This window comes from Neocloeon triangulifer, unplaced genomic scaffold (assembly GCF_031216515.1).
Source record: "Neocloeon triangulifer isolate White Clay Creek 2 clone unplaced genomic scaffold, ASM3121651v1 ptg000008l, whole genome shotgun sequence".
Taxonomy (NCBI): Eukaryota; Metazoa; Arthropoda; class Insecta; order Ephemeroptera; family Baetidae; genus Neocloeon; species Neocloeon triangulifer.
Window position 1 is genome coordinate 4,781,179 of NW_026775550.1, and position 24,976 is coordinate 4,806,154.

At 38.3% G+C, this 24,976-nt stretch overlaps 1 protein-coding gene across 3 annotated transcripts in view; it reads right to left on the reverse strand.

Annotated features, from left to right (window-relative positions):
• Nucleotides 1-24,976, reverse strand: part of LOC132194843 (kalirin) — a 118,801-nt gene that overhangs the window by 39,206 nt on the left and 54,619 nt on the right. For all 3 annotated transcript variants that reach the window (XM_059616396.1, XM_059616395.1, XM_059616397.1), the window contains exons 13-24: nt 12,611-12,802; nt 10,839-11,017; nt 4,398-4,569; nt 3,559-3,720; nt 2,791-3,093; nt 2,195-2,386; nt 1,657-1,915; nt 1,170-1,408; nt 962-1,107; nt 654-833; nt 350-596; nt 65-289 (exon numbers count right to left, since the gene is read on the reverse strand). In XM_059616396.1, the coding sequence (XP_059472379.1) occupies nt 65-289; nt 350-596; nt 654-833; nt 962-1,107; nt 1,170-1,408; nt 1,657-1,915; nt 2,195-2,386; nt 2,791-3,093; nt 3,559-3,720; nt 4,398-4,569; nt 10,839-11,017; nt 12,611-12,802 (2,496 nt within the window). The remainder of the gene's footprint in view (nt 1-64; nt 290-349; nt 597-653; nt 834-961; nt 1,108-1,169; nt 1,409-1,656; nt 1,916-2,194; nt 2,387-2,790; nt 3,094-3,558; nt 3,721-4,397; nt 4,570-10,838; nt 11,018-12,610; nt 12,803-24,976) is intronic.

The window sequence follows — 24,976 nt, forward strand, 5'->3', positions numbered from 1 at the left end:
CTTAATATAAATTAATTTTTCTTGTGCTTTTAAATTAATTAAATTTGGAAAAAATAATAATAACCTTGATTTCTCCTTGTCCTTCATCACAGCACCCCTGGAGATCTTTCAGCAAAAGTTGGTACTTTGTTATTCGCTGCACCGGTTTAATGAGATAGGCAGCAATGGGATGCTCGATGTGGTGCTTCTTCTGGAGATCCTCGAAAAATGAACCGCCGTGTGTGACTAGAAGTGAGTTTGACTCTGGTTTGTTGCGGCAGTACTGGACGTACATGTCAAATTTGGCAGCCTAAACATCAATTTTTATTATAAATTAATTTTTTTTTTAAAGAAATTATTCCAATTTTACCCAAGTTACAAAGCAATGGCCCACATCCTCGGGCATCGTTTCGTATTTCTCCAACTCTCGGAGAAAAATATTTTGGTGAAATTCAAGGATTTCCTCCATGTTTCCAAACAGGATGTCCTCTTTGGCTTGAATTCCCATAGGCGCCGCTGTCGGACACTCTCGAAGCTCATCCAAAAAGCATCGGACACAAATTTCTAAATCTTTGACATAAGTCCTTTCAGTCTGCAGCAATTCGGCCATGATGAATCTTAAACAATTCACGGATTAGAATAACATGAAATGGTGTAAATTTATTTTAAATTACTCCTTCCTTCTGGCAGATTTCCTCTTTTCCTCATTCAGCTCTTTCAATTCTTTGGCAGCGATTTCTTTGACACGAGATTCGAGTGAGGGGTCGGAGCCCCCGGAGCTCTTTTCCAGAGACAGATCTGCTTTTTCAGCTTCTGCCTCTGACAAAATGCCTAAAGCTCCTTCAAGTTGAAGTCTAAAAAAGAGACAATTTCCATTAAATTTTAAGCAAAACAAAAATGAAGCATAATTTAAGTTGAAATAGTCTAAAATGTAAATATATATTTTAATAATTGAGGTGGAAATAAAATTTATATATATTACCTATACTTGTCCATGCGAGTGCTGAAGTCCTTGTAACGATTGTCCACAGCCGTGACCCACTGCTTGATGGAGCCAGCATGGAAATGGCCTTGCTCCACCAAATTCTCTGCCAGTTGTTTGAGCAGCTTCACCTTTTCCCGTGTTTCCTGCAAGTGACAAAGTTGCACATTAGAATGCGAATGTTGTTGGGTAAACAAGCGATTTCTACCTTGGCTGTGACTTTGAACTCGTTGTGCTCCTTGAGTAACTGTTCGGTTTCAGCTCGATTGTTTCCCACATGGGTGTGAGTGCTCAAATAGAGTTCTCCAGTTTCTCTGATCCATTTCAACGCTTGCTGAGCAGACCTCTCTAACAAGACATACTGCTGACACTGGTCTAGCCGTTTCTTTCTGTCAGCCCAGTGCTCAAGCACTCTCGTCTCTTGTGACAAAAGGCGCTCCAAAGTGACTGCAAATTGATCAATCGATGAAAAATTTTTACTTCATGGTTATGTTAATCACAATCTGTTAGACTAACTTCCTGAAGATAAAAATTATAGCATTAAAAAAAATATATATCAACTTATTCTTTTTCCTTATTGGGTCAAGTTCGTAAAATTAATTTGATTATTTTAATCATTTAAAAAAAAAAATTTAAAATAAAAGAGAATTTTAATTAAAAATTCAACAATGTTCCCTTAAAAAAAATATTTTTACCTTGGACTTTGGCCTTAGAGTTTCTGGAACTGGCATCAGGCTGTGAGTTGTAGATTTGCTCGCTTCGGAGGGAGCACTTGAGGAAGGTTTCGGCGTTCCTCCTGGCCAGGGTGCACCCTTTCAGGAAGGCCTCCTTCTTTTCCTGGTGCTTTGCTATCAGTTGCGCCAGACCAGCAACTTTATCATTGTTAGGGGCGCTTGCACAGAGATCCTCATCTCGACGGTACTCCCTCTCTAGACTGTCCAGAACGGAGCAAACCTGGGAAAAATTTGGCAATTAATATCAGGAAAATGTGTTTAATTTCATACTGATAGGACGGGGAGCGATTTTCTCCGCTTCATGTTTGCAAGCGAAAAGTACAATAAGTTTATATAATGGTAACGCCGGCTTCCTGTTTAGATTTCTCTCACAATCCAGCGCAACCACTATCATACGCTCGTTAGGAAAAAGCCGCAAGGATTTTTGTCAAACGGACTTGTTGTTTTGTTTAATATCCCACATGGTGTAGGTCGAAGACACCTTGGAAGTGGAACTTACATTTTCTGCGGTTTTGAAGAAGCGAACTGCAGCCTGCGCGAGCCGGTGTCGTTCTTCGGCAATACTGACTAGGTTCTGCCACCTGGTGGTGACTTCGTCTGAAATGTTCCGGACGCTTTGCGGGTCAAAGTGGTTGGCGCCGATCAGCGCGTCGGCTCGCATTCGGATCTGAGCCATCGAGACGTGCGTTTTCTGCAAAATAAAATTGCAAAAAATAAATTCATTGAATTCAATAAGATCGGTACAGGTTGATTTCAGCAGCATGTGCCAAGGAGACTGAAGGAGATCGCAAAAGGAAACTCGCAAGACGAGCCCGACAACATTTGATTTGGTTAGGCGGAGAGCAGTGGGATGCAAGAAGTTTCCAAGAGATGCACACGCATATCCTATTTTAGTCACGTGCAGTTTGGGAAAAGATTTTTTAAACTGGAATTTCTACAATTGCGGTTGACAAAATAATTTTTTTTTTTTAGATTATTTTATTTTGAAATGCGATCAACACGAAAATTAAATTCTCAAATGAAATAAAGTTAATGTCAATCAAAAAAGCCAAATTCCAGGTAAAATAAGATAAATCAAGGTATAAAAATGCTCACCTCAATTGCAACTTGAAATTGTTCGTGTTCTTTCTTGAGCTGTTCCGCTTCGGCCAGATTGCTCGGCAGAGAGAAACTGGCCTGCAGCATGGCCTCGCCGTTCCGAATCCAGCTGATGACTTGATTGGCGTCGCTCTGGAACTGACCCAACTGCAGGGCCTGCTCCAAACGGACGCGCCGCATTTCGGCCAGGTCCTCCAGATCCATTTCCTTCTCGTGCAGAAACTCGAGGAGCACCTGGACGCGAGTCTGCGCTGGAAACTGGGCGTCCGCCATCACCGTCACCCCCGATGACTCCATTAGCTGATGAGGAAAAATGGAGAGATTTGTTTAATTTTGTTCTAGATTGTTTTCATACATATATTCATTTTCTGGATGAAATAGATTTTGATTTATTAGGAAATATAATTTATTCAAAGAATCAAATTGATTGCAGTTTTCCAATTTTATTTTTATATGGTTTTTCATTTTGAAATTAAAAAAAATTAATTTTTATTTATTTCAGATTTACTTGTTTGAATTTTAAGGGCTGCCTAATTTAAAATTGGTCTTGTATGTCAGTGTCAAGCTATAATTTTTGTGTGGGCAAGAAGCAACCTTGGCATATTTTCCTCTCTAACGATATAAAAATATTACGACCACTAATTGCGTTGATGGCGGTGGAAAAAAAGGTTCTGGTACGTATTGGTGTGCGAATAAATTAGTATTGCTTTTAAATTGTTATCAGGCGCCCACGGTCGGGGCGAGAAGGCCGTCCGAGCCACCCACCTGAGCGAGTTCCTGGCCGCGCTGGAGCACCTGGAAGGTGGTGTTCTGCATGTGCTGCACACTCTCGTTGTGGAGTCGCAGCAACTGCTCGGCCTTTTGCACATCTCTGCTCAGCTCGCTCCTCTGAAGCTCCTCCGCCCACATTTCCAGTTGGGACGACACCTGCAACAAAGCCAAATCGCGACGGTCACTCGACGCCCATCTACCTCATTTGCATTCCAACACCATTAATTTTCACACCTTCAGACAATTTGTATTAACAAAATAATTATGCGATACAAGAAAAATTGTATTTAGATGAATATTTTAAGTCTTATGAGTTCAGGAATATTAAAATTCCATCAGTTTAAATGCCAAATAAAATTTGATTTTTTTTCCTACTGTTTTCGAAAGAATTAAATAACCTTCAAAATATCTCTCCAATAAAATTTTGCACTTTGAGAATTTCAAATTTTGTTAATTTTTTATGGAAAATATAATATAATTTTTTAATTCATTAATACTTAACAAAAACATCTTATCTGATGTGAATCTCATTCTTAATTTTTTTTTTTTTTTTTAATACCATTCCTTTTCTTCATTCTCAACTTTTGTGAAAAATAAAGGACAAAAGTTTGTCAACAGTGCGTGGCCAAAAAAAGCAGCACAGACGATTCTCGCCCGGCGTGCTAATGAGCAAGGAAATCCTTTCATGGCTAATCAAGGCTGAAGGCGTGTCGACGTCATACTCTCTCATTGTTGGATGTGTACAATAATTTTTTTTTTCACATGGTACATCAACCCCCGACCAACGAGATGTGGTAATTAGCGGCCCCTCAAATATGGATCGGGTTTCCTACCTCAAGGGCATCGCGTTCGAACAAACGCAGCTGCAGACACAAATCGAGGCGCAGCCGCCGCGTTGACCACAACTGCTCCAGTTCCTCCCGCTGCTGCCCCAGTCGCTCCAGGGTGGACTCCACGGCGGCTACCGACCCTGTCGCGTCCATCTCGGGAGTGACACCAGCGGCCCTGCAAAAATTTGACGCAAGAAATTAGAAAAAATTTTGTAATCATTGACTTTTAATTTAGTGAAGAATCCAAATTTTTTCAAAATATTTACTTGTTAATTTTGCCAACTCTGTAAATTAAGATTGATGGTTTCATAGTTTTACTTCATGATAAATTCAAGTAAATATTCAAAATTTATTGGGGAAAACTGATATAAATTTATGTACTTAATAATTTTAACAAATAATATGCCGTATTTTTAAGATACAAATGAATAATAGCAAAATATTATATTTTATAATTAACTAAAATTTTTTATTGTGTTTTTATTTAATTGCAAGATAAAATAAAATGAAATTTTGCAATTTGTTTTATTATTTATTTATAATATTTTTAATTTTTAAATGCTTTCAGAAATTTACAATCAAGTTCAAAAAGGTATTTCTTTCTGATTTTTTTTCTTTGAAAAAAAAACCAAAGGTTTTCAATAAAATATAATTAGGAAAAAGTTCAGCTTAATAAAATGTATAGATTTCCTGTAAGGTTAATTGAAAGATTTCCAGTCTTCTTAAATTTTGATAAAAGGGAAATATAATTACAAAGCTTGTCAAACGACAATTATTGCACTTCCAAGGATATCCGAGCTTTTTAACGAGAATGGCAGTGTCATTTTCGCCTTTTCCAGCATTCAAATCCGGTCCCTTTTAGCAAATGTCAAGAGTCGAGAATACAATTTAACCTGGTGCGCGGCTTTTCACGGTGCCAATTAAGACGCCATTAGCGCCGGGCAGAATTAATTAATAATGATGCGGCTGCGTGCTCGAGAAACGGGCATTGTTGTCGCAAAAGAGTCGCACGTCGGCGAACCGCAGCACGGTGGCGAACAGCGTAACCCAATATTGCGTGTTGCAAAGAATTGTTTACAAATATATATAAATATTACAAACAACACGGACTGCTGGGATTGGGTTTCAGCGATCGCCAGGGATGGGAAAATCACTCAGGTGTATGTTTATTTTTGTTTTCAGTTCGCAGAAAAAGTGACGACCTAATGACAGGCGCGGTTTATTTGTTCCATGCATTCCTTATAAAAAAAAATGAAAGTCAAGTATTCATTTGGTCTGGGAACCTTTTTGTAATAGAAAGATACTATTTTTGTCTGTGCTTGTTTATGCAAAAATTCCGACTGTTCTTTATTTTAGTCGAACTACTAATTTCATTGAAGGAGGTCACTGTACATAAAAAAAGATTGAAAAAAAAACAAACAATGGGGCTCTTTGATGTAATATGTGATTTAGCGAAAGAATGGGAAGCAGCTCTCGGGAGAGTTCTGAGGAATATGACATTGTTTTATTTTTATAACATCCAGTAGATGGGAAGATTATTTTTAATGATAGAAAAGAAAGTATTGCTAAAAATTTAAATAAAAGTTTGCATTGTCCAAAATGATTCTGTGTTTTAATTTTTGGGATTCAACTGATTATTAATTAATGGCAACTTTAAATTAAATAAACTCTTGTAGAATTGAATAAAATTTAGTTAGAGTATCAAATTAACGTTAAAAATTTATTATCTTTATAAAATCTAGAATTTTCAGGATAATTGTCGAAAAATTTGAAGCGCAAAAACCATATTAAATCGTCCAAATCAGCTTTGTAAATATTTTCAAATATAATTTTTATCTTTCATTGCGGAAACAAGTATTTAAAACTACGCTTGAGGAAGAACATACAAGTTTAAAAAGATCTTGATTTTAGATGAAAGTAAGTGTTTGAAAATTTTTTTTACAAGAAGTTTAGAATTTTAATTTCAGGTAAAAGATAAGCTTTGAAAATTAAAAAAAAAAGAACTGCAATTTGATGAAAATTTTATTTTTCAGACTGGATTTAGAAAATAAAAAAAAATTTGTGATGTAAATAAAATGCTGCTTTTCAAGAATTAAATAAAAAATGAAATTGGAAATTTTGGCACGGGAAAATTTTTACAAAATCATTGAACAATAATTTTAATTTGTTTGAAGAAATTGACACTCATGGTGATGGTCATTGGAATGAAGGAATCAGGCTTTTCCTTGTTGCAAAAATTGTTTTTATTCAAAAACTAAACGGCCCCTACCAGCTTTGGTCACGGTTTGCAACCCTATTGCATGAGCAAGAGAAATACAAATTATCTGCAAAAACAAATTTAATAAAAAAAATTTGCAACGAGGAGTTATTTCTAACAACTTTTATTTTGCCATAAAACTGATAATTATAGATTAAAAAAATTGAATACTTTTGCACTTTAAATGCATTGTAAATTAAATCCTAATCATATTATTTATTTTTTTACCACAACTAACTCGCCCCGAGAATAAATAAACCATTTGACTTGATGGCTTATCAATCGCCCTACCCTGCAAATAGAACGTGCAAACGGACTCTCCCTGCAAATTGGAGAAAAATCACCACGCGCGTTAGATAAAAAATTCATTCCGTTTCAACGACTGCATGACGAATGAAAATGAGCTTTTTGCTAGCGAGTGTGCACAGATGGAAGATAAATTGCGAATTACGAATTCCGGCGGCATTCGGAGGGACACACCTGTTCAGCAGGCCGAGCGACTTGGATTTGCTCCTTCGGGAGAGTTTGGCGGCGCCGGGCGTGCTGCGGCGACGATGCGGCCAGATGAGGTGTTGAGGCCGTTTGCGGGCCCGAGGCCGCGAGTCGGGCATGTTTGGAGAAAAAAAATCACCAGCAAATTGAAAGAGACGAATTATGTCACATTTTTTTCTGCTCCGAGGCGCTTCGCACGCCGACGCCGAGCGGACTGGAAGACCGAAGGAAGCGCGGAACCGTTTTGAATTATTAATATGAGGTGCGCGTGACGCGATTTAAGGCTCGGACGCCTTTAAAAAAATAATCAGAACGACGGCAGCTGACGTCACACGCGCACTTAATTATTGTTGTTGAGCAATGCCAATTGTTATTTGATTGAACGCCGGCCGGCCGGGTTTCTTTTCCAGCTTCGTGACTAATTTATCTGATGGTGGAGGCAGATCCGACGCAGCCGATTGACACCACATTTGGAAACAAAACAGCACTTGCAGTGCTGATTGTGTCGAGACAAAACGGAGAATACTCCTTGGTTCACTCAAAATTTGTGATATAGAATAAAAACGAGGAAAACGTATGAAAAAGCTTGCAAAAAAATTTCCAAATATTATTTTAATCACGATAATGCAATATTCATCTTGACAATTTATATTCATTGAAGGAATCACAACAATTTCTCAAATTAAATTTGTTTAAAAATGGTGGATTTTATTTATCTATCATAGGCATGAAACGTACAGACATATCAAATTTAAATTATTTCTTAAATGAGTTTCTTTTTTTTAAGTATGCCTCATTCATGGTGTTTTGAATTAGAAATTCAAATCACCATGAATCAACCCTCGATCGTGAACTTCAGCTACAAAAATACTTCATTTAGTTTTAAAAAAGTTTCAGGAGCCTTAATCTTAAGAAATTCTATAAAATTTATGTTTCTCCCAAATTTAAACAACACAACCTATGCTCAAAACAAGTTTTGCTACTTTAAACCAATAATGTGTATGAGAATTTTCAATTTACAAAGACAGCGTAATTTTTTTCCTTCATTACATTGATAAAATGTTAGTAAACATAATTTTGAATTCCCGAACGCAAAAATCCCGCTCAAATATAATTATTTTTCCTTTTTTCAAGTGATTTTGCCACTTCAGCCAATGTTGGCAATTTTGCACGAACGGTATAAACTATCAAACAAAAACACGTCAAACACGGATACAAACCTTTTGGCCGGCACAACCACGTTTTTACTACTTATTTATTTACGTGAATCCCCGTCGCCACTCGACGTCCTGTTGAATGAACGCGACTCGCAACAACGCCGAGAGTCTCTCGAATGTGTCCACCTGTTTTTTGCACGCTTTTGATCGTGCACCTGCCGCTGCCACTGCCCATTATCCTCCCACGGAAAAGAGTGAAAAATACACAGGCAGCAATCAATCGGCGCGGCCATTATTGTTTGCACTCGATGGAACGAAAAAACGCGAGTCGGCAAAAATCACATCTCATTTATATACCGCAATCAATGCTTTTCGTTCTATTCTCTTTTGCTTTTGTAATGGGAAAAAAATATTAAAAAAAAAAAAAACTCGGCGTATCAACAAAAAGCATTGAGTGGAATGAAAGAAGAAAGCGCGGGGTGTCTCCCCAGAGAAATAAGCAAGCCTTGCTCTTTGCGGCCGGCGAGTCGCGAGTTGGAAAATAATATACAAACTGCACGCTGACAAGTTTCAACACCGCAATCTTTGTCATTCCAATTCACGAGCGAGTAACACAAGTGACGAGAAAGAGGTTTCGGACAAAAAGCTAATTGAATTCGGGTCGCATAGAAGTACCGTCGCGTTTTTACAGACGAGATGTTTGAACAAATTTTTAGCGTACGGACTTTTGCAGGATGTTCATTTTTACTTTTCCGAGAAAATTGCAAATATGAAAGTTCACATTTAACATTTTTAAATTACTTTATAATAATTCACCTTTTGTTTTTAGTTTTTAATGGAAAAAGGGTGAAATTTATTGTTAAATTTAATAAATTTCTATTTTCAAAACTCAAACGAATTCAGAATTCATGAAGTGTTTCTTTTTAATTATTTTAATTCATTATAGGATTTAAATTATTATTGTTGTTTATTTGTCAAAATTGTTACATCACATTGTTTACTTTCAATCGTTGAAATTTTAATTCCTCAAAATTACTTATATATTTTTTTTTTCGTGAAGTTTTTCTTCAATTGGATCATTGTTAACATTTTCCTTCATTGGAATAAACAAAAAACATTGCATTCAACGCCCACAAAATCAATAACAATTATCAGAAAAACTTCCCTTTTTTTAACGAAATTTGTTTTCAATTCATAAATTTTTCATTCATTTGAATTGCATCTAAAATAAAAATTATTTATATTATTTGGGCTGAACTGAATTATGATATTTTTCTTTTAAAAGAACTTGGATTTTATACAAAATTTAAATTACTGTTCTCAACCTTGCAATCAAAACGCATGTTTTCCATGAACCTGTCAATCAGACAACCTTGGAAGTGCTCTCGAATCGCAATTTTCCGGCGACACGCGCCATCAGAAACAATAAGAGTGAACATCACACAAAGGTCGGCGAGTTGCAAACTTTTCAAGTGAGGTGTGAACCTGACATCAGCCAACATTGATCCGCTCGCATTTCAATCAACTTGAGCAATTACGCTGGGGTCGGATGACGCGAGTGACGTCATTCGGTCTCTCGTACCTGCCCCGTCAATACACGGCTGCACGCGCGTATTACAACGACAGCAAATTCGAAACTAGCGGTCCAGCCGAGCGAAATTCGTTCGGCGCAGGAAAAACGGTTCTCCGTGACGGGAATTAGTTTCGGCGCGGGTCCAATTAAAAGCGACGGCACCTGTTCGCTCTGCCCGGTTCAATTTGAAGGGTTGCGAGATCAACATAATAACGAGGGCGAAATTGAAACATTAATCGTTAAGACCTTTGATTAATTAATTTTGTAATTAAAATTATAATTAATTAAATCTGTCAATTAATTTTCGTTCGCAATTTTAAAACTTAAAGGTCATATTGAAAAACCGATCAAAACAATGAAAAAATTTAACTTTCAATTTTGATTTTTTTAATTTTTGAACCAATTTTTAAAATCCATTCCATTTGGATTTTATTTCAGTAAGATCAACTTGTTAAATGGTTTATTTTTATGTTGATAAATTTTCAAGATGTAAAAGTGAAAGTAGTTGATATTTTAGCACTTTTATGCTCCCCAATTTGAATAAAGAAATATTTACAAAATTTCAATTATAAGTTATTTAAATTTAGCTCTTGGGATTTAAAGATATTACCGTAGCAAAACAACAAATAAATGTTCTCCAAAATTACTCTGGACGGTTTAAAGAATTGAATGTTTTTGTGAAATAAAACAAATCAGTTACTTAAAAGCGACAAACAAAATTCAGTCAAAATAATCCGAAATGTGAAATGAATCCATTAGATTGGTTAGGTCAATTATTTTTTCGTTAATTGAAGAAAAAACTAAATAAAATCCAATTGTAATCATTAAATGGGAAAAAGACGAAAGGCTATTTTTTCTGCAACAAATTCTTTACCTTTTTCGCATTGAAATCAATCATTTTTGCAGTAAATTTGCCAAATTTTTTGCCTATAGCATTGAATTTGAAGAATAAATGCGAGACTGACCTGAGCTCTTGGACGAGGGACTCGCCATGGGCGATGGTGCTGTTGCAGGCTGCCAGGGTTTGTTCTCGCTGCTGCTCGCCCTGCTGCAAAAGGCGTTCGGCGGCTTCCAGCGTTTCGGCGGCCACTTCCTCCTCTCCGTCGGCCACGGCCTGGCGCAACGTGTCGAGCCACGAGCAAAACTGCCGGCATGAAACGGATTCAGTGAATGCTACTCCGGGAGGCTGCGAGATGCGCGAACATGCGCCGTCGAGCCCGCTTTGCTTGGCCATTTTATTACTCCAAGCCTTTTACGCACTTAAAATTTATGTTTCCATCTGCGCACCAAAAGTTCCCGGAAAGTTTTAAAATTTAATTCGGAGGAGGCGGAAATTAAAAAGGAAAGAAATCGGGGTTTTGTTTCTCGCTGCTGGTGACGAAAAGGGATTAATTAAACGAGTTGGGGGTGCAGAACAGGGGTTGGGGTGTGTATAATAAAAAAAGAAGGACGCCGTCACCCCTGCGCACATTACCAAGGCCTTTAATTATTTTTGCGCTGCCTGCTTTCGCTATAATTACCGCCGTCATGCCAATTTTGCCGCGTGATGAAATTTTAACCGAAAATTGTGCGCGTCTGTAATTATGCTGGTGGTCTGCGCGAAATTGTTATTTATTTAGAGGTGGACAATCTGAATTCATTACACTAATAATTCAATTCGCGGCAGCATTTATGTTGGAGTAAAATTTCAGGCCTGTAGCAAGAGAGCTGTGGGTTATGGAAAGGAGAGAGAGTTGCAATCGAGAGCATGCAAATTAATTAGCGCTTTCAACATATAATTGGACGCAGCAGGTTTCAAGAGAAATGCGATAGGAATGGATCTGATTTGAAAAATAAATCTATAAAAACGCTTGTTTCAAATTTGAAATCAAAATATACTTCCAACAAAATCTCTCTGATCTGGTCTGGAATTCAAACGTTAAAAAATTCCTGTGCGTATGATTTAATCATTTTTATAAAAATTGTTTTCGGACAAAACTGACAGCTTCAAAAGCGGCTGGCTGCCCACTGAAAAAAAATTACTTCCGCTTGGGAAAATTTTTGCAATTAGCAACGTTGGATATTATTTTTTTTTTTTCAAAATATGATGTTCAAAAAAACTTTGAATTTGTAGTTTTCAAACCCTATTAAGTTTTTCTCAAATATTTCTAGTTTTTTAAGTAAAAATTTGAATTTAATGTTGCTGATATTGGCTGATTTTCATAAAAAATGAATGACACGCTTAGAATTGTGTGATTTTTTGTTTGAAATAAATTTTAGTTACAATTAAAGACATCTTTCTCCAATTATGATGAAAAATCGCCAGATTATAGAAATTTTCAAACGAGATCTCGTTATGATGGCATGAAATATAAAATTGTGGACAAATCAGTAATTTTTTGTTTGTAATATATTTCATAAAAATTTCATCAGGAAATAAAAATCAATTAATTAATAATAAAAAAATGGCAAATTTCAACTTTTTTTGCAAAATTTAATGGAAAATAAAAAAAAAACTGAAAAAAACCTATACAAAATTGAAATCCCAAGTTTTTTTTTTAATCCGTATTAATGAAAGTGCGGGGCTTGCAATTGAATTGAATGAGCAGCACAGCTTTGGAGAACAAACAGTGCCCCAAAGTTTTGCTCTGGCCTCTTTCGCCGCCGAAGATGAAACGCGATAAATCAAGAGGGCCGTCTATATAACCATAGATCCACTCTACGGTTGCCGATTGTCAGCAGAAATGTTTCATCTCACCTCCTTGTCCTTTTGATAGAAGGCAACGGCCAAGTCGAGTCGGTGGCGTCGCTCCTCGACTCGGGCCGCGAAACTCGCCACCCTCGTTTCCAGCTGACGGGCCACCGAGTAGATTTCGTCCGCCTTGCACTCGCCGGTCTGGGCAAGCTCCTCGGCGGCGGTCAGCAGTTTCTCCGCGTTCGTGTATGTGTTCTGCAATCACAAGGGGGGACCACGACGTTAATCACACACAAAAATATATGAAAGAGCAAAAGTATTATATATAAATCACACAAGTTATGAGAGAGCGCTCTCGAACTGGAAAAAATATCATGAGCAATTTTCTTTTTCCCACAAACCCTAAAAGCCGATTTTCCTCTCCTGAATTAAACTTAAGCAAGCGCCCAGTCCGAAATGTTTTTTACTCGACCATTTCAGCACACAAGAGCGTTTCTTTGTGCGCGGAGCTAGATATCGAATAGTTTCCATTTGGCCTTCTCGGTTATTAAGCCTGCAATTGACGACGCTCCTAAATTGGTATATGAGAATTATTCATTAATGAGAAAGCCGGTTTCTTATCATCGCCGCCCTTGACACTGATGGGCAACAAGATGCAATTCACATGTGCGTGCAAATTGAGTCTGTGGTGCGTGTAAAATTGCATTACGTCAGGATGACCTCCGGAAATAGATTTTTGATGCTGAGCATCGGAGATGAGAGCTTTTGTTTGTCTCTTCTCAGCTCGCGAAATTCACGATATGAGATAGATTTAATTATGCGCCTCTCAATTAGTCTGCATTTATTTTTCACAGAGATGATGATCATCAGAAATTTTTGGATCAAATATTCAAATAAATTTAAAACTATTTTGCATCATATTATTATTTATTTCTTAAATTAAAAACTTAAATTCAGACATGATATTGAAAAAAACAATGATGATATTCATAGAAAAAACTTATTAAAACACCCATCGAGAACAATCCAGCAACTTCAAATTCAATTCACAATTATATAAACCTGAAGGGGAACCGTTCGTTAGGTACTCAAGTGCCAATCCTTTATAACGAGAACTTTCGAAACAAAACAGAATTCATGATTTTTCAGCCACTTGAAGATCGTGCCGCACAATATTTTTATTACAACCTTGTTTGAAAGGCATATGCTTCAAAGTACTGCTACTTCTCGACTGAAATAATGATGAATTAGACGCAGCTTAAGGCCAATTAAAGAGACGATCGATATTTACGTCTGCAGATTGGATCGAAAACGGTCGAATTCTGTGCATGACAAGCCGCTCCTCTCGACAGGCGCATGATTCTTTCTCAAATGCTATTAAGTGCTTTTTTTTAAATCAGTCAACCGGTTGCTGCGAGTTTGTCTATAACGTAATCATGCGTGAGTCACCGCGGAATGGCAGGACCGATCGAATATTTTTTTTATAGATGAGGAAAAGAGCAACGTTATTTTCGCAAACTGCTTTCGGTAATGGAGAAAAACGAGAGGCTGATAGCTAATTTAGAGTGGAGCAGATTTTCAATACCGACACACGGAGTGCATGAAAACTTGCCAATAAAAGGGCCATCAATTACGAGCGGCGTATAAGTGGCGGCGGCGGCGGCAGATTCAGGCGCGCAGATTTATCCCTGACGGTGAACAAAGAGAACAATGGGAGCACAGCACTGCGTTAAGCACAACAATAACAACAACGCGATGACGAATTGTCATCTTTTTCGCCGTCTTTCTCTCTCCCTGGCTCAGTTTATCGATTGTGCGGTATGAATATATACAGGGGAGCCGCGCTTTTCTTTCTTTCACTCTCTGCTCGGAATAATAGACTGCATTTTGGCGGCGCCGGTGACGCGGAAATTCGTCATCCCGCCCAGTTTGCAAACTTTCAAAACTTGTTTTGGCGCCTGGCAGGAATAAAGTTTGCCTCCGTTTTCGAATATGGCGCCGGAAGGGATTTAGCAGCTTTCAAACGTTGTTTAATTTTGCTGGATTTGCTCCCTCCTCTGCGCACCCTCACTTTTTTCTCTCATCCAATTTGATTTTCACGTACACATTTATTTACTCGCGATTCACAATCAATCATATTTGTTGTATTCCCCCCCTCGACCGCGACCAGAACCAACAGGCGGGGGCGTCAAATTGGATCACTTATTGGAGTGCAATGTGTACGGGAAAAAAAACTAAGTAGCTCCCCCTGGAAACAATCAAGCGAATTGCAATAAAGAGCCTGTTGACAAGAGAGCAGTCACGCAAATAATAAGAGAATGTGAATTTTTTAATAAAATCAACCATTTTTGTAAATATTTGAGTTCAAATTTTTGTGGAAAAGCTTGCTAATTTTCTTTAAAATAGCTACTCAACTTGCATCTATAAATACCGGAAGATGGGGAATGTGTTTTTAAAAAACGGTTGTCTTTTGTCAAACTAAAAACTGCTTTTCCAGTTTTTCGGATTTTAAAAATGCTTCTTCAGGAAAGCATATCGCAAGGAAAATATGAAATATCTATTTTTGATTAAAAAACATGGAATATTTTAACGTTGCCAATAAAATTTTAATTCATATTTATTAAAGATTTTTTAGTGTAGAAAAAACTTTTCCAAATTTTCATCCCCTAACATTTTCTGCCAAGCAATAATCGAGTGGAGAGTTTTCCCTACATGCTTTTTTAATAACAAACGCGTTTCCAGCGACGGGGGTCCCCGAAGAGCGCAGGTTAAAAATCGACGTTGACTAATTACGCAGCATTATGCTTCTGTTTTTCATTTGTACGAAACTGGCGCGCTCGTAAATCAACCAACACAACTGCCGTGGCTGGTGAAATGAAAGGCTCCAGATTTACTAACGCGCTCAACAACAACAAACAGCAGCGCCATCGATTGGAAAAAGCAACGAGACGAGACCCCTTTTCCAAAGAAGCTTTGCAATTTTATGCAAGAACGAAGAAAAAGTTTGAATTATTGATGCAGCTTTGGTTAGCCCTCTAGCCAGACTTTTGAAAAGCTGCATTTTTCTGGAGATCGATAAATAAAGAAGGGAAGAATTTTGTTCGCGTCTTATTTGTACAACCGTTTGCGGTAATTACTCGTCCTCACAAGCATCTCATTTCGTTTTACAAAATTGCTCCCAGGGAATGTTTGTATTTAGTTTTGCTTTTCAGTCTGCAGACTTGTTTATTTACTGCAGAGGAAAGAAATTCCCCATGCACTCCTTCTTATTTTTCCACCAGAGTTGTGTATTGTACTGCATCATGTCGTTTGGCGAGGGGATGCAACCCCCGTCGTCACTTGAGGCAAAAAAGTCGAGGACCTGCGCACGATTTAATGATGATGGAAAGAGCTGCTGGGGTTGCAAGCCACTCGTTATCCGCCAAGTCAGTCGCTCTAATTTAATTAATTCGCGTCGATATCATTTACGGTCCGTGTCATCGCACACCAACGCTCTTCTGGTGCGCGCCGGGGTAAAAATTACGAGGGGTTGTAAAATTGTTATACATTTTTTTTTATATCGACCCTTTGTACCTCCAACAAGTAGCCAGAGTAAAAAAAAATTTGCTCCAAAACGGCCGCCAACATGAGAACAAGCAGAGGATAATTTTTATATTTTTAATTAGATAACTTTTTAACTTTTGGGCACTTTATAATTTTATATTATGCTGCATTATTCATTTTTTATAGATTGATTGCCATTTTAAAGAGAACCAGCAAACTTTAAATATTTTGTGAAATTTTTAATTTTAAATTTCTGCCAAACAAGCCTGTCAATTATGAACTATTTTTTTGTTATATAATAAATATTTATTTACTATTTTTCTATAACAACATCAATGTAATTAAAATTTGGCACTCTAAAACACTAATTGGGCGAAGAATAAATAAATAAACATTTGAAGCAAAAACGAAATGAATTTAATTCAACGTTGTTTGCTCTGTAATTTAGCAATTAACTTGAAATAACGAACAAATATTGAAAGTAAAAAAGTGCCTAATGCGCACTCACGACGCGGTAGGCCATACAAAAAAGGCGGCACTCGTTCCACGCTTCGCTCTCTCACACCCTAATTACAGGATTAATATTGTTCCGCGAGAACAATGCGAGGAAACAAAGCCGCGTCTTTTACATAAAATAACACCGTGTCGGTTCGAGGAGGCGAAAACGTCGCCACTTTTGTGACTGAAAATGATGCATTCCTTTTTATACGAGCGCGTGTTTATTTATTTTTCGGAGCGGCAATTACACGAATAAGAGAGGGAGGGTGACGGGAAAAGTGCACGACGTTCTTCTGGCAATCGTCACCCGAGAAATACGAGGGGTGCGCCACGGACTGCACCGACATCAAAAACTTATCTTTCGACAAGAATCGAAGGCCTGGAGGCTTTTCTCTCTCTCTTCGTTTTTTTTTTTATTCTGTCACGCCGCCGCGACTCGCAGAGATGAAAAAGCAGCTTGACGTGCGAGATGATTCGACCCTGGTTGACAAGTAGTGGAAATTATTTATCACGAAGGATGCAAATGTCGATCGCGTTAAAACCAGCATCCCTTTTATACATTCAGCAGTTTATTTTTACGACGCCACATCTCTCTTTTTTTTCTCTATATGTATAAATATATTTGGGAATTATTCATGGCTTTTCGATGGTATTGTTTTTCCAGAATGTTGGCGCGCGGATGGAAATTTTATCTCCCGAAGGCAGGGGGAGCTTATATATGAATATCACAGCGAGCGTGAAATTACGGCGGCGGCGTTTATGGATGTGACGCGCAGCGTTTGCATTTGTGTTTGTTAAAGACTCATCCATCTTCCAGATATGCATTACCATACACCGCATTTTAAATAAATCAAAACATACACACATTAATTCAGGGAGATTGATAATTTGCATGACAAAAGCGGCGTCAAGTGGCTACGTTTGTTTGCGTCGATATCTTCTCTCGCGGCTGGCGAGTCGGCAGCTTCCGAAACATTGGTTTTCATATTTGTATGTAAACGAAAGACAAAAACGACGCTTTCAGAGAGACAATTTAACTGCCTACCGGATATAAAATACATAAAGAGAAACATTAACTTGAGGACAATAAAATATGGGCGCGGTCTCCCATACTAATTACGTTTTGTAAAATTTATGAAGCTGCTACTGGGAACAGAAATCTTAAAAAATTTTGCCATTAAATTTCAATTCAATCTTGAAATGTTGAAACAAATTAAACTGATAAACACAATCCATTACTTGACAAGATATAATTATTGTAAATGTTTTCACTGACGAATGAATGAGTGAATGAATTATTAATTATATAAATTTGTTACATTATTAATAATATCTCATATTATTTTTCGAAACAGGTGCACTAAATAAGATTTCTTGGTTCGACAAAGTTTGCTGAGGTGCCAACTTTTTTGAAAATTATAGAATTTATTAGATAATTCCAAATGCGCTAATGTTGGCAATACAATAATACTGTTAAATGCAGATGGCATTTTTATACATTCATTGTGGTTCAACCCTCTCTTATCTGAATTTGAAACCCCTTATATTTCATATCATATTTCATAAATGTCTGTCAACTCTTTTAATTTTTTTTTTTTGCAAACAAAACAGAAAACTGCTGCAAATGTCTTGAGAATGCGTCAAACAACACAATGGCGTGCATTGAATGAATGTCAAACGCATGCAGACTGGCAGCCGCTCGGAAACCCTTTTCTCCGCCAAAACGCCAAGTGAATCCCGCCAAGTGCGCCCGGCCAGCTCCAACTTCTCTGCACATTTGACTCTCTAATCCAGCGCAGCACCTTTCTCGTCGTCGACTTAATGGCCGAGTTAATTATGCAGAGAAATTTCGCAATAGGCCGCTCCGGCATAAAGGGTTGGAAATCAAGGGTTTGCGAGCCGCCGCGGGATAAAACAATTACTTAATTCTGTGGGGGCTTCGCTGTGTAAAACGCGGCGGAGAGCTAATTTTGACGGGCAGGAATTTCGCACAGCTCTTGGGCAAAATACATCTCATGGGAGATAATTTAATTGGGTTTGCGGCGATGAAAATTCAAGAAGTGGAGCGACGCAACGCAAAAAAGGATTGCCGGTGTGCGAAAAATATAGTGAAATAAACATTTCACGGTCTCAATTCAGCTGTGAATTAAAAAATATTCGCATTTGGCAACCTGGAAATGGAGTTATTTAATTTTTTTGTTGTCCAAATATGATTTATTTAAGCTGTAAATTCAAATACTGACTGTGTACTATTTTAATTATTTCCCGTTTCGAGTGGTTTCTTTGGGTCTTAAATTCTCAAAAATCTATTTAAAAACAAATTACTATTTTCTTCTTCATTCCTTTTTCAGTAAATAGACAGTTCCAGAATTTTTATTTCTAATGCAAAAATCTAATTCTAAAGAAATCAACCGGCAATTTTGATACTTCTTTCCAGTCTTTCTAACTTTTTGTGTGGCTTATTTTGATGTGCAGAGAACTTTAAGCTGAGGATCTCTCACCAGGAAAACGGAGGTCAAGAGAGAATTTTCCTCTTAAGACCAAAGATGTACATAATCGTCTTATACCTTCCCTGTAAAGTGGAAGGATTTGATGCCCATAGTTGAACAAAAATAGACCCCGGCGTAATCCGGAAAATAAATCGTTAATTCACCTAAAGAGGTCTACGTGGGAACACCATAAAACACTCAATTTAATCTCCACCTACGCTCTCGTGGGGCTCCGAAACTAGGCAGGTTTAATCCGAATCGAATCGCTCATTAAAAAATCAATTAGCTCGTTAGCATTTTTATACATCGGGGGCGATGCGTGGGGGCACGAGGCACGCATAATGTTCAGCACCACGGTATTAGCATAAGCCGGCTGTCCGGCGAACTGGTTCTGAATTCATAACCAGGCCGGGCTACTAAAGAGGATGGCAGGCGGCCAAAGCCTAACACGCTTTTAATATAAATCGCTGCAAAATCCCATTCTTATTTTCAGACCTACTTATACCGGATTATCCCGAGCGACAAACGCCGCCGTCAAAAATAATTAAAACTTGTATATTATATGCCAGGGCTTTTCAATTTTGCCCTGATATGGACCGGTGCAAGTTTGCTCTCGGCGAATGCAACTTCAAAAGCGGCTCGTTTACTCATTAAACAGGTTTGCGTTGACCATTTTGGTCATCGGTGAGGTCACTCGCCTCCGGCCAGCGAAACCGAAACGAGAGACATGGAAAAAAAGCCCGCCGTCGTTACACATTTTATTCGCCTTTTTTTCTCAGCACGTTGCAATTTCATAACGGGAGTGCTTCTCGCCCGATTCGGGAGCGCATAAAGTGGATATGCACATGTGTCCTCTCTCTCTCCTCTGTTTGCGGGTAATAACGTGTTCATTATTTATAATAAGCCCGTGGCAACGGCTCTTTTTATATATTTTTATATATACGGAGACGCACTATACACAAAAGCGGCAAAATCCTCTGCAGGCGGCGACACAGCAAAGCCGCAAGGCGACTTCTTTCCGCTGAATAATTTATGCACCAATTCGCTCGTTGAAAGAACATTTCCATTCGTGCGTGAGAGATGGATTGAGGAAAAAAGGCAAAAAAATTTAAGCTGCTTATTGAATAACAGAAAATTATTTCCGAAATTTTGTCAAAACGTTATTTTTTTTAGCACAAAACAAATAATTGAAGAAAAAATCATTAAGTTTTTAATCTCATGAATTATGAGCTCAAAATTGATGTCTATTCAAAATTCAATGAAGAGTTAATGGTTCATTTTATTTATTTTTTTGTTTAATACTCAATTTCCATCAAAATTGACCAAAAACAAACTGCTCATCGACCAAATCTAGTAAAAATTTATTCTCCATGGAAGAAATCAAATGGTTAATAAATATTATATGCAAATTTAAAAAAATAAAATTAAGATTTTCTGTTTGTTTTTTTCATTAGGATAATGTAACATTGGCATCACTCCCCGCAAAATAATCATTTCGTCCTTTCTCAAAAAACTTATTTTCGTTGGAATTTTGCACCTTGATTAATTTTTAAATTTGTTTCTAAATAAGTAAAAGGTCCAAAATATACATTCATGTCCGTCTCCCCCGCGTCGGAGAACCAGTTTCTGCCCAAGCCCGAAATTAAAATCTCTCTAAAAACATAATTCACGCCTTTTATATCAAGGAAATCGGCTGCTCGGTGCAAAACCCTGCCGTGCTTAAAAATTTGATTTACGGTCAACATAAGTACACATTGCGCGTGTGTTTTATTGTTGTGCGTTGTTTCCGACACTCACGTGAGAGAGAAAATAAAAGGCACTCGCGCGAAAAATATAGGTTACGTACAAAAAAAAAACAACAACAATAATCTGCTAACTGCAGAGACCAACCGGCCAAATGCGCAACCCAATCAGGCGTGTCAACTGTAGGTCACCGCCGTGTGTTTCTATTTTTGCTTCCACATTCAGAACATGAAGTGTTCCGAGAAGTAAAGTATCCGGTCGAAAGTTCCATTGCCTTTTTCGCTTTTCGCCGGTGGCCGGAGAGAAAGAAAAGAGAGAAAGACCAAAGCACGGATTTAAAATTTAATTATTTTCTGAAAAGCCACACGCTCTGGGATTAGCATTTGGGCCGGGAGCTTTTTTGGTGCGCGCATTCCGTCAGTTGCGGGGTAAAAACAGAGGATTTCGGGCGGAAAAGGGCACCAGCCGGGAAATTGAAGGCGCATATGAATGAGGGAAAATGGAGAGTTATATGCAAACGGCGCTCTCGCACAAAAGGGGGATGCGTCGCGATAAAAATACCAGCTATCTTTGGCATTGCAGCGTATATATCACCTCTCGGCTGCACATACGGCCGGAATACAAAGTTAATAAAAAAAAAAGAACGTGCGCCGCCGCTGCGAGCCCTTCAATGGTGTGTGAGATTCGTCGCGTGCGCGCGGGGACGGAATTTTTAATTCTCGCTTTAGCCTAGGTCTATATGTGCGTGAAAAACGATCGACAGACACCGGAAATTCATACCGAATGCGGCGTTCTTTTTTTAAAACGCACGAATTTTTCACATTTCTATACTGGCGGTGGACCATTTAGCTAAAAACAGAAGGAAGGAAAAGAGCTCTCTGGTGATAATGAGAAAAAGAAGAGAAAAAACTGCCAGAAAAAAAAGAGAGATTGGATGGAGTCTGGAGGGAAAAATAACGAAAATTTTGTTCCTATTGTGACGGAAATCGTAAAAAAGTTGGAGAATATCTGTAAAATTATAACAAAATCTAAAAAATTGATAAGAAATTTAAAAAGGCTAACACAAATTTGATTTTTCTTTAAAAAATATTGAAAGGCTCAACTGATTAAAAGTTATTTAAGAATAATTTTGCATTTAGTGGAAAGGACAATTTGGAATTTATTTTGCCAATTTATTCCAAGATTTTATTTCTCATAATAATTCATGACATATAATTTCAGGAACTCATCCTGAAGTTGATAAATGGTACCGTACAAAAAAGTTCTCCACAAATAAGCACACTCGTATGTAAATGTGGCCACATCTTCATTTTACACAAACGGCGCCGCATCTCCCTCGCGCCATTTACAAATGACGCGGCACATGTTTTTTTTTCTGGGCGCGCGTGCGACAAACCCTGCTCTTCTCTCTCGGCAGCGACTTTTGGATTTACGAGACGGGGGTGCGAGGGTTGTTTTGTATGTGTTGGTCTCAAAAGATCGCGTATCTTCACTTTTTCCCCGGCTACGGCAGCTTTTTGCGCCTCTCAAAGCAAAAAGGGCCCAGGCGAATCGTCAATTTAATTACTTTGCAAAAAGCAGAGACGGCCCTGATTACCCTTCCAACACTTTCGCGCAGGCGAAACTTATCTTCTCTTGACGTTTGACTGCACAAAGGGGTGTGGCGAAAGGGGCATTATTATACACGAACGAGAGCGGGGCGTTATCAAAGAAATGGAAAATAAATCATCCGCGGAGAAGATTGTTGACGGACAGACCAGAGAGGGTTCTTTCTCTCATTAGGCCGGTCTAATGGAAATGGGCGAATCCATCAGAGAAGTGTTTGCTCTTCCAAATTTTTGTTTGGCCAGCTTTCATTGCGGCAAACATACACTTCAAAATTGTCAAAAGATATGAAAAGGACCGACTTTTGCCTGTGGGGACGCAGAAATAATTAAATGAATGAGACGGAAATTCGTGTTTTTTGGAGGGAGAGTCATTTCGGTGGAGAGAGAGAAAAATGATGGCGGCGAGTCTCGTTTTGTGCGCATAATAATAATAATAATGGTGAACGCGATGCTGTTGATGGGGGTGGCCCGTTTGCATCCAAAACATGTTTCAGAGATGATATTTAGCCGAGGGTATAATGTTTGGAGAGGCTTTGCGGCCGTCCAGTGTAAAGCTCGTGACACGGAATAAATAACATCATCAAACAAACCCTTACTTGATCTGGGCAAACATAGACGCAAATTGACTCCTGCGCCCCGGAATGTGTCGTGCCGGTTGATGCACTTCTTCTTCTTCTAGCGGCGCATCGATCTTTTCCCCATTAGAGTAGGAAAAGGGCAACAACCGTTTTGCTTTTGATCTGCGCTTGCATTTTCCCATCGTGTATTTGCACAAGCCGAGTGATTCTGCCGCCGGAGCGTGAAAAGGGCGGAAACGCCCTTTAAAAAGAGAGACTCGACGATCGAGCTCAAAAGTTGGTGTTGATTTTCTGACGGTGAACTTCCAACTTCCAACCGTCGGGAATGTGGAATTTCCCTGCATAAATTCACTGCATCATTTTAATTGCAGATATATTTTGCAAAAAAAATTGAATTGTATGATAATCAGGACTCTAACGCTTTTCGAATTTCAAATTCAACGAAATACTAAAAATCAGGTTCGTTGCCATTTAATTACCAAAATACGATACAGATAAATAGTAAAAAATAGAATGTAAATGAAGGAACAGCAAAACACACAAAAATAATACAATTAAAAATGAAAATCATGCCCATAAAAAAAAAATAATGATCAAATTTCTCTTCTGTTGAAACTTTTTTGGATCATCAAATTAAGAATAATTTAGATTACTTAAATTTTCAATTTAGTCTCCGATTTACTCAATTTTAACATCAGTTTTTATTTTTGCTTCAAATTGAATAATACTTGATCACGTGATGCTTTTCGAAGTCTTCAAACAGCAGAAAACTTAGCCTGTTAAATAAAACTTCCATTTTTTTGTGAAATGCGATTAACAAATATTTGCAAAAGGAATTAAAAAATTTCAACTGTTCATACCACCATGAAATGGTGAAACAAAAACTCGCTGTCAGTTCAATAAATCAGTTTGGCTGAAACAGCACTGACCGCGGACAAAACAAAATCAGATAAGCAGAACGGTTGAGGTGCTATTCTATTTTTCGATTTCATTTCTGCGCGCCCAATAAACAGAGAGAGACTTCAATCAGTCCATTGCTCAGCAGACCGTGCGTCGAACCTAGACTAGCCAAGCGCGGAATGCAGCCGCGCCGAATTAAGTGGACGCAGCAGCCCCGTGCACGCGTTTGATGATCGCCGACCAGTAAAATAATATGCTAATCGCGTTGATGACAGCGCTAGGGGGGCGCTTAATTGACAATTCAATAAACGCACGTTTAGCCGCCACTTTCGATCGATATCGCTCCAGCTTACGAAATGAAAAGAGCTGAGGAATTCGCACCTGGGCCAAATCAAACAATGACCAGGTGGCGAATGGGTTCGATCAGATTTCACCGCGAAAACGAAATTTATTTCAAAAAGCAACAACAAGTTAATGAGGGCGTGAATAAAAATCCCAACGGGTGCTCATCCATAAAGCGCGGCTTCCGGTGCTGCAGCGAAAAAAAAACAGAGCTCCATCGCAAATTACTGCACTTTGCGTTCAAAGGGGTTTCACAACGGGGGTTATTAATTATTTATATACGTCGGGCAAAGTTATTCTGGAGCATTAATTAACCCTCTTAGCGTCGAAGCTTCTCTGTGCGCGACAAAAAGAGCCCCTCGGAACTAAGACAATGATGATAATTTATGCGCAAGACTTGGGTAAATCTCGGTGGGCACTGATGGATTTTCTTGTACAACTGATGCCGCCGGCGGAAGGTTAATTACGACTGGCGTGTTTAATTAAAACGACAGCGCGTAACACGGAATGTGGCTAAGAGATCTGCTGATATTAATATTTCGGCTGCAGCAGCCGGGAAATTATTATTAGACCCAAGGATTTCAGACTAATTATTGTCAACAAACGTCAGATGGAAACGGAGCTCATCTGGTCGAGTTAACAATCACGCGAGGTTTACAGCCACATTTTGGAGAAAAAAATTTCACCTCTCTGCAAATGTTATTGGATTAATTCTTAGTATTTTATGTG